The 13,157-nt window shown below is 34.6% G+C and overlaps 2 protein-coding genes across 3 annotated transcripts in view; one reads left to right on the top strand and one right to left on the bottom strand.

Annotated features, from left to right (window-relative positions):
* Positions 1–13,157, bottom strand: part of LOC142984327 (GTPase-activating Rap/Ran-GAP domain-like protein 3) — a 170,592-nt gene that overhangs the window by 123,314 nt on the left and 34,121 nt on the right. The window contains exons 1-2 of one of the 2 annotated variants that reach the window (XM_076131890.1): positions 2,492–2,525; positions 1,084–1,257 (exon numbers count right to left, since the gene is read on the bottom strand). In XM_076131890.1, coding sequence (XP_075988005.1) covers positions 1,084–1,226 — 143 coding nt within the window. In that variant the 5' untranslated portion in view covers positions 1,227–1,257; positions 2,492–2,525. Of the gene's footprint in view, positions 1–1,083; positions 1,258–2,491; positions 2,526–2,787; positions 2,813–13,157 lie in introns of those variants that run through there. The other variant, XM_076131907.1, reaches the window with a different exon arrangement.
* On the top strand, positions 947–2,551 carry Atac1 (Ada2a-containing complex component 1). Its single transcript, XM_076131929.1, has 2 exons — positions 947–1,123; positions 1,273–2,551. The coding sequence occupies exon 2, from the start codon at positions 1,278–1,280 to the stop codon at positions 2,253–2,255; it is 978 nt and encodes a 325-aa protein (XP_075988044.1). The 5' UTR covers positions 947–1,123; positions 1,273–1,277; the 3' UTR covers positions 2,256–2,551.

Below are 13,157 nucleotides of genomic sequence, written 5' to 3'. Positions count from 1 at the left end.
AATCGAAGTGGAAACCACCTTTATATACCACGGACTAGGCATCCAAGTTTGATGTTATTCTCGTGACCTTTCCACCAGACTTGTAGCGTATAAAAAATAGAACAGGCAGACTTTCATTCATGTTATGAAATATTATGAAATGTTTATGTTCTATTTCTGGGTCATTCTTTCTAAAGAGAACTCATCGTGAGAAGATGGTGAGGTCAATCACAATAATGGCAGTTGCTGATTTGGTTGTATAATATTTATGCAAACGCGTCCCAATGTTGATTTATTTCGCATAGTATTTCGTAATAAGGTGTTTCTTTTTTACTTTAAAGTGTTGAATTTTTCAAATAAAATCGATAAGTGAGTACATAATACCTAATATTAGATGTTAAAAATGGTTAAAGTTGGAACAAGCACTAACTGTTCAACGCGATTAGATTGGTACCAAATGATTATGTCGTGCTAACTGCGCAATTTGGAAATACAAATCTCTGGAATATTATTCCATTTGGGATAGATAGAGTAAACATGAACAGCGCGCTCTATATTTCCTTTTGTTAAATAAGAAGAACCTGGGTATACTTCAAAGAGCTTCCTTTCAAAAGCCCTCTGTACAATCTGTACTTCAAGTTTAGCAGCGCCCTCTACTTCAGATGTAGCTAAAAGCTACGAGTGTTAAACTTATTCACTAGATGGCGTGAAACTCAATGTGGTAGTACGCGTTCCGAACATGTAAAAATAAGGGAGTCAAGTAACAATATTGTACTGAGGGGTTATTGATATGTATTTAAATTTTGGGTGATAGTAATAAAATATATTTGAATTAATCGAATTTTAAACAGTATAATAATTTCAAACAATATGGATGTAATATTTCATGCGCAAATTTGTCTTCGCGTTCCGAAGCTAACGTTCTATACGTTATCTTCGGAACGTGACTTTTCTGTCTGACATTAATGACATAGGAGGCATTGAATCCCAGTGTTGGAAACTGTTTTGCATTGCTGTTTTTATATTTTGAATAATATAAAACAAACTTCAAGACATATAATTTATTGACTGTATTATTACGTTGAAGTCTTAAGTTTGGCTTACCTTCCAGACCATCCTTCAAGCGACGTGCTCCGATATTCAGGTTTACATTTTTTCTGTTGTTGTACACTGTTTAGTTTGTTTTTAATTTTAACACTCAATCTCTTTGGACTGCCCGGCAGTTTTATGCCTGAAGTTACGTTCATTGTCTTAAGAATAAACTAATCTTAACACCATCTATGTTTTTTCCAGAAAAAATGGAGATTGATATAATAGAATCTGAAAATCAGGAGTCTGATGAAGAATTCGCTTTTGAAACCGATCACCTCGCTCTACGCGGCAACAAAGACTACTGCGATCTGCTGAAATACATTGTTAAGTTGGAAGCTTTAAAAGTCAAGGCTTTGAAGGACATAGAAGATTTATCACAGGCTCAGAACACAGCCATGGAGGATCCACTGAATTTTATTGAAGAAGTAAAATCAGGTAATCATAATTTTCCCGACCGACAAACTATACCTGAGCTACCAAATATAAACTGGAGTAATTATGGAATTGATGCATCTCTTGACGGTGATGATATAAGAGACACTAAACCAAATATGGATGACCTCGACTCCGGCATGAAGGTCAGAGGTCGCAAGTTCACTGACAATAAACCTGAGACATTCAATCAGTTATGGTCCTGCGAGGAACAGAAGAGATTGGAGGAACTTCTTGAAATTTACCCTGAGGAAGTTATTGAAGCTCGCCGGTACAAGAAAATAGCTCAAGCTCTAGGCACAAGAACACCTATACAAGTCATGAGCAGGATACAAAAGTATTTTGCCAAATTAGCTAAGGCTGGTTTGCCCATACCTGGTAGAGCTCCAAAGGGAATTGGTAGAGAAAAGAAGTCTACTTTTTATAAAAAGTCAACCTTCTTTCCACAACTTCATGTTCCTGTCACTATGGAAGATCCATATGATGGTGGAGAAGCCCATGACACTATGACCACATTAGACATTAAAAGTAATAACAAATATATGATAGAATTACTTAAATCTGCAAAGGAACAAAGACTGTTGGATGAAACTGCACCGGTGTATCAAACTAAAACAATGTGTGTTGGTTGCCAGAAAACAGGGTTCTTAGGTGCAAGGTGGACGGACAACACTGGCACTGACTACTGCACAGACTGTGTTGTGAAGTTACTACCAGCTGAGAGGCTAATACCTGTGCGACAACCCATGTAGTCTAAAAATAAACTTATTTATTGCAAAAATAGATTTTGAAATTATTTTCCCCTACACTATATTTATTAACACTCAGTTTTTTGTTATAGACACATCACAATTATTTATTTAAAATCATGCCACTATTATCACTAAATTCACTATCACACACTAACACTATTTTCAGCTAGTGGATCTAAAATACTCATTTTATTAATTAACACAGGCAAGCTAAGTTTTAGAGAGCAGTGTCGCACAGTGGGGCGGCCGCGGCGACTGATGAAGATCCACTGGGCTGGAACACTGAACACGGCTCGCACTCGTCTATTGTACCCTCTATCCTAGCTAGATACCTATAGAGATTGGAGGGTTAACGGTAAGGGACATCGACCACATGCTAACCCCGCTCGGCGCGTATTTCTTTTTTAAATCTCGATGCCATGCACAGTAGCGCAGAAGCGACGCCTCGCAAATCGAATCACGGCTAATATTTCCGACTAAAACTCAAAAAGCGTGTTAGTGCAAAGCACACTACTATATCAAACAGACTCACCCCGGTCCACTTTTGCTTTGATACACTGAAAATAACATACATTTTGTTAATTATTGCTTAATATTTTGGGCTAGATTACTTTCACTATGTTCTAAGTAAAAATGTACCACGTAGGTGAGTTACAAAAACATCTTTGATTAATGCTAACATCTAATATTTTAGACAAACGAATTTATTATAATTCTCCAGTCCATTAGAGAACGTATAAATCTGTTCGAAATTTTGATATTTTTAGCGATCAATAATACCTACCTACTAAAGTTCCTGTCGACCCATACAATGGTAGTCATTTTTAACAAAGCTTCGAATATAAATCTTGAGCTACAAACAAAAAATATGGATGTCATTGAGGAGATAGGACAAAAGATTGTTTGTACTGTTTCCCTGGCAGGTGGCGCCGAGCGGCTTCAGTTAAATTTGTTGGTGCCTGAATAAACATAGCGCTTAGCGCTAATCAGATAGAACTGGTAATAAGGATTTATTGTTTGTACAAAAGCGCTTTAGTACTCGGAAAGAAATTGCGCTACTTATGCGACATATTCCTTATTACGCCTAAAATGCTAGCAATAAACTTTCCTAAGAAAAACAAATGTTAGATACCAAGCGTGTTACCTGAAAACGTTCTATCGAAGTTTGTGCATTCTTTATGAAGGGTTGTATTTTCACACATAGGATAACGTTTTCGGCACCACCGGCGGCATGAAACATGTTTTGTCTATGAAAAACATCACCGATATTTTTCGTGGAAAACATTTTTTTGTGAAAGTTTAGAAAAAACAGACGCTACGGTTTTGTAAATCAACTTGCTTTTGTTCTGGAAAAACAAAGGCTGTAATTGAGGGCGAGTTTACTTTTCTTTCGTTTCGTTCTATTGCTTTGCTAATTAGCTAGATTGAAAACAAAGTAGAGGCCATAGTCATCATCGGGTTGATGTAGATAGGTAAGTACATTTTATTCTGTGGCATTCTGTGGCCTATCCGTCTCTCAGATTACGATGATTGGATGCGGTGAGGCGAATCGGGCCATAGTCTCGATCCCGTTCTCTTGTTAATTAGAATAGAGACAATTTACTTCAATAAATATGTTTTGAGATAGATTTATTTCTGCTAAGTTACAAAGACCAGATTTAATTAATATTATGGTTTCATTTCCTTTTGTCCCGATATTAATCTAGAAAGACGGAATAAGTAGATATTTTTAGATGTTCAAATTGGGTTTGCAACCACCTAAGTAAGTACCTACTCACCTTGTCCGTTCCCTAAATTCTTTGTGGTAGGTAAGTAGATCCTAAGTTTGTAACAATTTTAATCTGTAAGCCTCAGTTTCTGAGGTACATTTAGCGGTAGTTTATCTTTTCAAAAGCGTTTAAACTCATATAAAAAAACGCTGAAGAATAGATAAACTACCGCTAAATGTACCTACTCAGAAAATGGGCATAAGTGAAGTAGATATTCTATACCAAGCAGATATCAATACACACCAAAAGAATCATATTTTAACAAGAGTTTGAAATTGATTCTCGTATAAAGTAAAACGGGTTGTATAGTTTAGTTTATCGTTATCCCGTCGCGCTCATGTTGGTTGTGTTGTGTTGGTAAGCCGTTTCCACACGTCGCGATCATGCGCCATCCCTGTTTTGTTTGCAGCTTAGATATCGGAATAGATTCTGCATAAAATATTTATAAGAAAATCGTTTTCATAATATTGACAGTTATCTTAAAACTATGAAAGTTTATTATTTCCAGGCGCAGAATTTCTCTTCTGAAGTTGATACAAATCAAGCAGATTTGTTTCAATCTGGGGGCACAGAAGTGCCCCCGCAAGTCGAGCAAAAAAAAGTGGCACGGCCGTAACATCCTTTTCTCGAAGCAATTCGGGCTATTTTTGACACCCCTATAATTTCGTTGTGGATAAAACAAGAAGCCTGGATTTTCAGCAACTAATCAGTGATTGTATAAACACGGTATATTTAAAATTTCAGCCAATTTGAACCAGTAGTTTAAGAATGACAACTTGTTAAAATTTTGAATTTTGTCACTCACTGATTCACTGACTCACTGACTCACTGACTCACCGATCATCAAAAGTCTACGGTACTTCTAGCAGACTTAGAAGCTTAAAATTTAGAATACAAATAGGGTTTAGTGTCTTAATCATGGGAAAAATTTAATATTTTCTAATTTCGGTCCAGTTTTCTAAATACACCAATTGCAACAATAACTTTGTAATCCCATATAAATGTATAAGATGACAAGGTTACATTTGCAGTTAATGAATTATTATTACTGTAGAAAATAAAATAAATAGGTGTAAATAGGTACCTACTATATGAGGCATAACGGGAGGTGGTATAGGGTGGGTAAGGGTGTTTAGCCCATGAAACTGAACAACATTCCCATTGGAAAATATGTTGAATTATGAAAAAAAAACGTCTTTCCATACAAATTGGACTTATGTTCGCTCTACAAAAAGAAGTGAGATGCCACCAAAAACATTCTGTAAAAATCTCAAGTCTCGCCGTAAAAAGTGGTGAGATCTATATAATACCAAGTCGATTAATCTATTTAGTCCCTACTTAAAGGACCTTCTGTCTTAAGTTATTACGTATGTTATTATCATGCCAATTTAAAAAAAAATACCTTTAAAACAAATAGATCGACTTGGTCATCGCAAGAAAACACAAATTCGCCATTAATATTTCAGGAGCATTAACTTCTTGTCGTGCTGTGTAGTGTGATACATACTAATAATCAAATCATGCGATGGCCAAGTCGGTCTATTTGTTTTAGAGGTATATTTTTTAAATTGGCATGATAATAACATACGTAATAACTTAAGACAGAAGGTCCTTTAAGTAGGGACTAAATAGATTAATCGACTTGGTATTATATAGATCTCACCACTTTTTACGGCGAGACTTGAGATTTTTACAGAATGTTTTTGGTGGCATTATATTATATTCCTGATCATATGAAAACCTTGCCAATGATGAAATTTAAAAAATGTTTTACGGAATTACTTGTTGATAAATGTTATTATTCTGTCCAGGATTTCCTAAATGATACATTTTAATCACATAATTGCCTTATTTAACTATCTTGTATAAATATTATTGTATTTGCATGCCAACAAGGCAGAATGTACATGGTTCTTTATTATGTTATTTTCCATCCTATTTGTATGTACCTGCATTCTTTGCAAATAAAGTCCTATTCTATTCTATTCTATTCTATTCTAACGTTTAAAACATAGACCGACGGTAGGATCGTCAAATTAAAACGATTAATTTGATGAAACTTTGACGAAGAACATGGAAACGACAGATACTTACATTAATCACTAATCGAATGGAATCGTTTATTAATCCATATTAACTTTCAATAAACCTTACCCACACACACCCTTACACAATTGATAATTTAACCAACAAACTAGTTTGTAAGCTGCCTACGGTAGGAATTCCTAACGTTTACAGCCTGTCTGAAACATTATGTTTCATAACGCCGTTAAATAATAAAATCCAGGCGACATGCCGTGGCGATAACAATTTAATATGTTTATGAACATCAAATATGGCACGTGGCCCGTCAACCGCTCAACTCAATACACCGAACTATGCGCTTTTGTGATCGAAACGAGCTCCAACTTTACGGACATTCGAGTTTATTGAGATCGTAACGCTGTATAGTGTCCGCAAATGGATTTCTTTATAAATTTAAAGAGTATTTCACCTGCCGTTCGATTAAAGAAAGTTATGTTTGTGGTCGTATTTTTTTGCTCTGGATTACCTGAAGGCTGAAGGGATAGACCTCTTTTAGGTACGCTTTATTGAGGTAGCTAGGTACTAGGTACTGCTGCTATATTTATTGTGGCTCTTTGAAATTGTTATTCAAAAAACTCTACGGTAAGGCGTAAAAATGTACAGAAAATATATGTACAATTCACTAATTAGGAAACCTAAACCTATTTCTACATTTCAGATAGGTACTAAGTACTTTCAACTGTTGTTTCTATGGGAACCTCTCTCCAATAATATTGTCACCTTAACACAGATCGATTACGTCACGTCTCCAGACTTCCAAACAGTTACCAATATCGAAAACAAATCTAATTTAGCGAACACATACTGAGCCATATTGTTAATAGGTTCCCGTTGTTCGGTAATGGATGACACTGCTTTTGTCTAAGTGGCTTTAGTACTTAGTTTAATATTCTGCAAGCATTCGGTCGCTTATCTAAGAAGTTTGCGCGAACGCCAAACCGATGCCTTATTGTCGCGAAGGGATATCTTACAAAAATATCGTATAGACAGATACCTACTAGATTATTTCTTTAGACTTCCAGAACTTATGTAATCCTTTTTGCTGGAAGACTTTATTCAGAAAAAATGCACGCCCCCATAGAAAAATATAAGTAGGTATCTACTTATAGTCATATTAGTTAAAAAACGCGTAAATTTGTATCGGGAAAAGTTATTGAATTCGTAATGTGGAATAGTGTGCAGTTTTTGAGTAGTCTCAACTTAATTGTGATGTGTTTAGCTAAAATTATTTTTTGTTAAGAATGACCCATGCTCTGAAATTTCCTTTAGCTTGTAGTCAACAGTATGCAGTCTGTGTACCATATGTGGCGTACGTTCTTAATCCATTAAACTATAATAATATCGTTTATCCTCTCGAAGACGCCGCAGCGGGCGCAGTGGGAAATAAGCATTTCCTTAAGGAGTTTAAAAGCTTCCATTATCTCGTTACTGCAAGTTTTAAGGTAAAGGAGAGACTATTATTAGAACAATTTATTTAATGTTATCGTTTTCGGGATTTAAAACCATGCTAGTTTTGTAAATAAGGATAGTTTAAGTAGATCATCTTGCACTTAAACACTTACGTATAACAAGTCAAACACTTCAAAGTCATTCGATGTTTATTCAGATTTTCTATGACCGTCTACTTATAGGTCAATGTTTTACTTCTCAATTGAATTCTTAAAGAAGGCAGCTATAGAACACGAATTCGGCATACGCCGACTAAAAAAGTAGCAGGTTGTTTAGCAACAATTTCGTATTCTGTATACAGCGCGTGGGATAACACGGTTTCAATAAAAAATAAGCTTATTAAAAGCTCGTTAAAGTTGCGCAAAAGATTACAGGCATTGTTGTGACGACGACAACGTTTTACACGACACACAAAGATTATAAAATTGATAGGAAACTCGCTTTATTATGATCGATGGCTCGCAGTGACGCGTTGAAACCATTAACTTTAAAAATGTTATTACAGATCGCCATAAAGCTTTATTTTATGTTTCATATAGAATTTATAATACTGGTGATAAAAACTACACCAGCCCGCGATACGATGTTTTACCAACAACATTTTTATAAAGGTCTCATTTTTACGAACGCTGAAAACGAGTTTAATTAGAACCGGTTTTAATATAGTAAACTGAGATTTTTTGTAGAAAATGTTGGATATCTACATTTTTGAAAAGCAAATAGAGAATTGGATGTTTTACTAAGAATCGCATTTCTAGTTTGCATTTCTTATGAGCTATAGATTTTTTATTGCATTTAAAAATTGAGAAATATTGAGATGAACAAACGTATTCGTTGAAATCGCGATGATAGATAATTAAAACAGAATACCAAGAAATATATTTTTTTGAAATCACAATGCTATTGCTTGTTTGTATTTCTCAAGATACTAATAAAAAGCCTTAGTAAACAAGCGGTCTGAAACTATCTTCCAGGAAGAAGTAAATAAATCACTCAATCAGTTTACGAGTAAACCAAGCAAAAAGAGTACAACTAAAACCAAAAGCTTCGCTAGTTGTTCAGACTTTGTGATTGAATTTAGCTAAATCTAGATAAATCTCTATCCCGTATTCCGGACGGAATTTTAGTAATATATCAAAGAAAAGAAATTCCTCGACATTACCTATCTATTTATTCAGGGTTGGATCTCTAAAACTATTGAAAATTTTGTCCTTTTTAGTAAGCGCGTGGCATATTATTATCTACCTACTGCCTTAGGTATTTGTTTCATTATTGTATCATCTATCTAGAAAAAAAGGTGTAATTTTTCGGTATATCTCACATGTTATATTGAACTTGTTCCTTAGAAATTTTTGATCGGTGACTTACCTACAAATACCTTTTTATATGAACATTGCAGTTAATAGATTTATACTTAGGTGCACGTTAATTGTATTTTAAAGTTTTGATACTTAAAAATATTATTATGCTAAAAAAGCTTCTTGGTCTTTAATTCCCCGAGAATACTCGGTGGTTATCCTCTCATGACAAGCTCTAGTTATAATTCCCGTTACTTATTTATATGCGTATCAGTAAACAATGATACAATGCACGCTTTACGCAGTGCAGTATATTTTGTTCCGCTATTGTTCTAGTATTCAATATCACAACCAGTTTCCGGCTGCAATATTTGCATTGGAAACAATATTCCTAGGTGGGTACACCAATCTATTTGATTTAAGTTGTATAACAAATGTTTTGAATAAAAAGAAAAAATATTGAATGAAGAGAAAGTGTTATTCTGTATTCGCATGTAAACTGTAGTTCTCATAGAGAATGTGTTATTTATTCTGATACAATCTAATCATTACGAAAAAAGGGTTCGATTGGTCGTAGTCCTCATTCATTCCGACGGTGGCTGATGGATCGTAGGAAACACAATCTACAAGATCGATCACACGTAATCATTCAATTTTGACACTTATTCCCTGAGGGGTAAGGTCCGATCGCCAATTTCTCATCCCTAGGTATAAAAAGTAAAGCTTTTTTATTGTGCCTAACTAACGTAACAATACAGCCTAGGGAATTGCGAGTTAAAAAACATAGCTTTTAAGTAAATTGAGCGAACCGTGGGGATGAAAGCTATGAAAGGCAGTTGAGTAGCGAACGTAGATTAGAAAATGCAGATGGGACGATCACCGGCAGAAGCTATTTTCGAAGTTCGATGTAAAGTTACTGGTGGAGCTAAGATTAACAACTAGGTCTTTTGATGTATCGTTTAAGATGTTTCTTCGATTACTATATTTTGTAAAATGAATTTGTTAGCTTGTTAGCTAGTGTACAGTGCTGTGTGCATCCATCTGGCACTTTAGCTTGCCTTGGCAACTCTTTGATGTTAATCATTCGTTTATCACTAGATAATTCTGATGAAAAATCTCGAACGTTTCACTATCAAGATGTATCAATTTAATATGTTGTAAAGAACATCAGCCAAATTCCTCGACTGGTATAAACATATAAATAATGAAATAAAAAATAACAGCATGTTGCATGAAAAATATGAGAAATAAGATTAAGATGTAGATATCAATTCATCTAAAAAGTAATTGTATTATGTTTAAGATAAAGCGAAATTATACCCAAATAATAGAGTACTTAAACCAAATTGTATGCTATGTATTTCACTTTGGACGTAAGTTTTGAAGGCACGCTAGGGAACGATTGTATGACTGTATAATTTATCCCTTACGAACCGGAAACCGCTTGCCGCATACTGTAGCCACATACGTCTTATTAAAACATGGAATTCAATGCGTTACATAGCAAGCTATGTAACGCATTGAATTTTACGCATACTATTCTATTTAAGCTAAACTTTATAGTGCAATCGGAAAAGTGGCTTCTTTTGTCTCTGTCTACCCACCCATGTGTGTACGCATCTTTAAAAAAAAGGTATCCATAATTATATAATTTTCGACTTCATATTCATATCCATAGTCAACAGATGACTATTCTAAAACCGGCACGGTTTATCTGCTCGATTAAAGCGCTATAAAGTTACATAGTATTTTTTGCTAAAATATGCACTTGGCTTAGTCACATTTGGCACAGCTGGAAAGAAACTGTGGCTTGGAAGTCAACCAAAGTGTGTTTATTTTTTGAAATTTGCCTCAAAAGTTTATTAAAATCTTTGATTAGCCATTAGTTCCTATATTTAGAAAATCCCTACTATTTAATATTACGAATGCGGTCTGTCTGTTAGTCTTTTGCGTTTTCACGTCTAAACCACTGACTCGATTTCAATGATTTTTTTTACAGACAGAGTTTTGAGAAAGAAAGGCTACTTTTTATCGGAAAAAAAATGGTAGAAGAGTGGATGAATATTTGTATGGAAATTCTACCCTAAGTCACTAAACCACGCGGATGAAGTCGCGGATAAAGCAAGTTATCCAAAAATAATAATAATAACACCATCCTAAAATGTCATTCTACGATTATGTATGAACCCTTTCAGTGCTTACCCATCTCAATATCCTTTTATAAATCAGACCTTTTATACATGTAAAGCCTAATAACCCTAAACATAATCCATACGCGAAGTGTTTAACCCTAAAAATGATAAACGATCCTAAATTACGGAACCAGTCGCGCTAATGACCTGTTTATACCCATTCAGGATTTGTTCAATAGAGAATATTAATACGAATAGCTCATAGACTGTATTTGTACTAAATACCTGAATGTATATGCATTGTTCTCATATAAATGAACATAATTTTCTATTATCAACCGCAGTAATACAGTGTGGTTCGAACTGACAGAGCCAGTGACGAGTTTATTATGTTTTGTTTAAAATTAAGTTCTGAATGAAGTATGAAAGAGATTATAACACAATAGTGTTAATTGAGGCGGTTTAATGCGCGTGTAGTTTCGCAAATTCTATTGAGTATTCTATTCGGGGCATAGTTTTGTCGTATACTGCTTGTTCTATTTCGTGCGACTTAAATAACATTGTGCGTACAAATCTATTAAAATTTTGGTTCAGTACAGTCAGGAGTTTATAATAAGTGAACTAAATATTTATCAGAGGGACTGTTGTGTATCCTCGTTGACATTCTGATGTCTGATAGCCAAAATTCTGTACAATGCTTCTATGCTGAAATCATGATGATTAATTCGTTATGTTAATGCAGCAATGACTTTCATTGAACACTAGCTGTCAACTGAGAAACACAATACGCGTGCAAATCCGACAATATAATTTCTAATTCAATCCATTGTTAGATAAGCATGGTCTTTTAAAATGTGGCTATGTTGAACCAAAGAACGTCCGAAATACGTCATACAAAAATTTTGCTCGTAATCGTAATTAAAAATCCGCTGTAGGTAAGTATTTAATCATCTTAACCCTTTTCCCTCGTTAAACAGTAAAGGACAGGCAGCACGTAGGTATCCATTAGACGGTCAGGGGTGTCAGGTGTCGCGTCGTATCACCAATTAGCCGGTGGTTTGTGCCACCCCTGCCCGCTCGCCTTTAACTCGGGAATGAAAATAAAAAGTTACAACCGCATCTGGTTTATTTTTTCTTGTGTCTGTGGTAAGTGTAATTAGTAAATAGGTTTTGTTTAAAACAATGCTTTTAGAAAGGTTAACATAATAAAATATAATTCTTTAGAACATGTTTGATAAATACATGTCCGATTTTCTTCAACTGTTTGTGGTGCGAACAGTAGTGCATGCGAACAATCATGAGTCGTGACGTCTCGAGGTCGATTCTTTCGGCAGTGTTAATCGGTTTTTCCCATTACTCTTGGGATATTCTTGATAGAAATTTAGTTGGCCAATAGACTCTCTCTCATATTTCGTGCTACCGACCATTTAAACTATCCATTTAAAATACATGGTACATTTTATTAAAAATGTATGATATACTTTATGGAAAAACAATATTTCACCAATGGATACAATGAAAGAGAGTCTTAAAATAAATTAAATTTCCTATTCCACACTTTGAAATATTATGATTCCGGCAGGCAGGGATTGCGGTCCCTTATAAGCACATATATATTCTTAGTTAGACTAACACCATTAATTGATTCTCACGCTATTCAATAGGCGATTATTTCGGGCCCACAATATTCGATTGGTTTAAGCCCTTTTGTTTACCATAAAGGAAATGTAAGTACGTAAGTAGGCGCAGTTTATTTTATTGAGGTTTCATAGTTTTGTGAACAAAGACTTACTCGAATTTAACTACTTATGGAGACGTTACCGTTTAGGTATTATGTTATTATGCTGTATATTTTCTGTGATAACCGATAGACTACGAAATCAACGGTCACTTGATTTCTACGTGTATTTTTCGTGGATTCAAATGAAAGTATTGAATAGTTTATTTTATATATATTTGTCACGTGTAGCCTATGTGTTATTTTGGGTCTCCAGCTACCTACATACCAAATTTCATCATAATCGATTTAGTAGTATTTGCGTGAAAGAGTAACAAACATCAATACATATATAGTCACAAACTTTCGCATTTATACTATTAGTAGGATCAATTTAACACTAAAATTTTTGACATATTATTATATGCCTCTGAAATAATGTTATTATGCTT

This window comes from Anticarsia gemmatalis, chromosome 2 (genome assembly GCF_050436995.1).
Source record: "Anticarsia gemmatalis isolate Benzon Research Colony breed Stoneville strain chromosome 2, ilAntGemm2 primary, whole genome shotgun sequence".
Classification (NCBI taxonomy): Eukaryota; Metazoa; Arthropoda; class Insecta; order Lepidoptera; family Erebidae; genus Anticarsia; species Anticarsia gemmatalis.
This window is presented reverse-complemented; position numbering and strand designations above follow the sequence as displayed.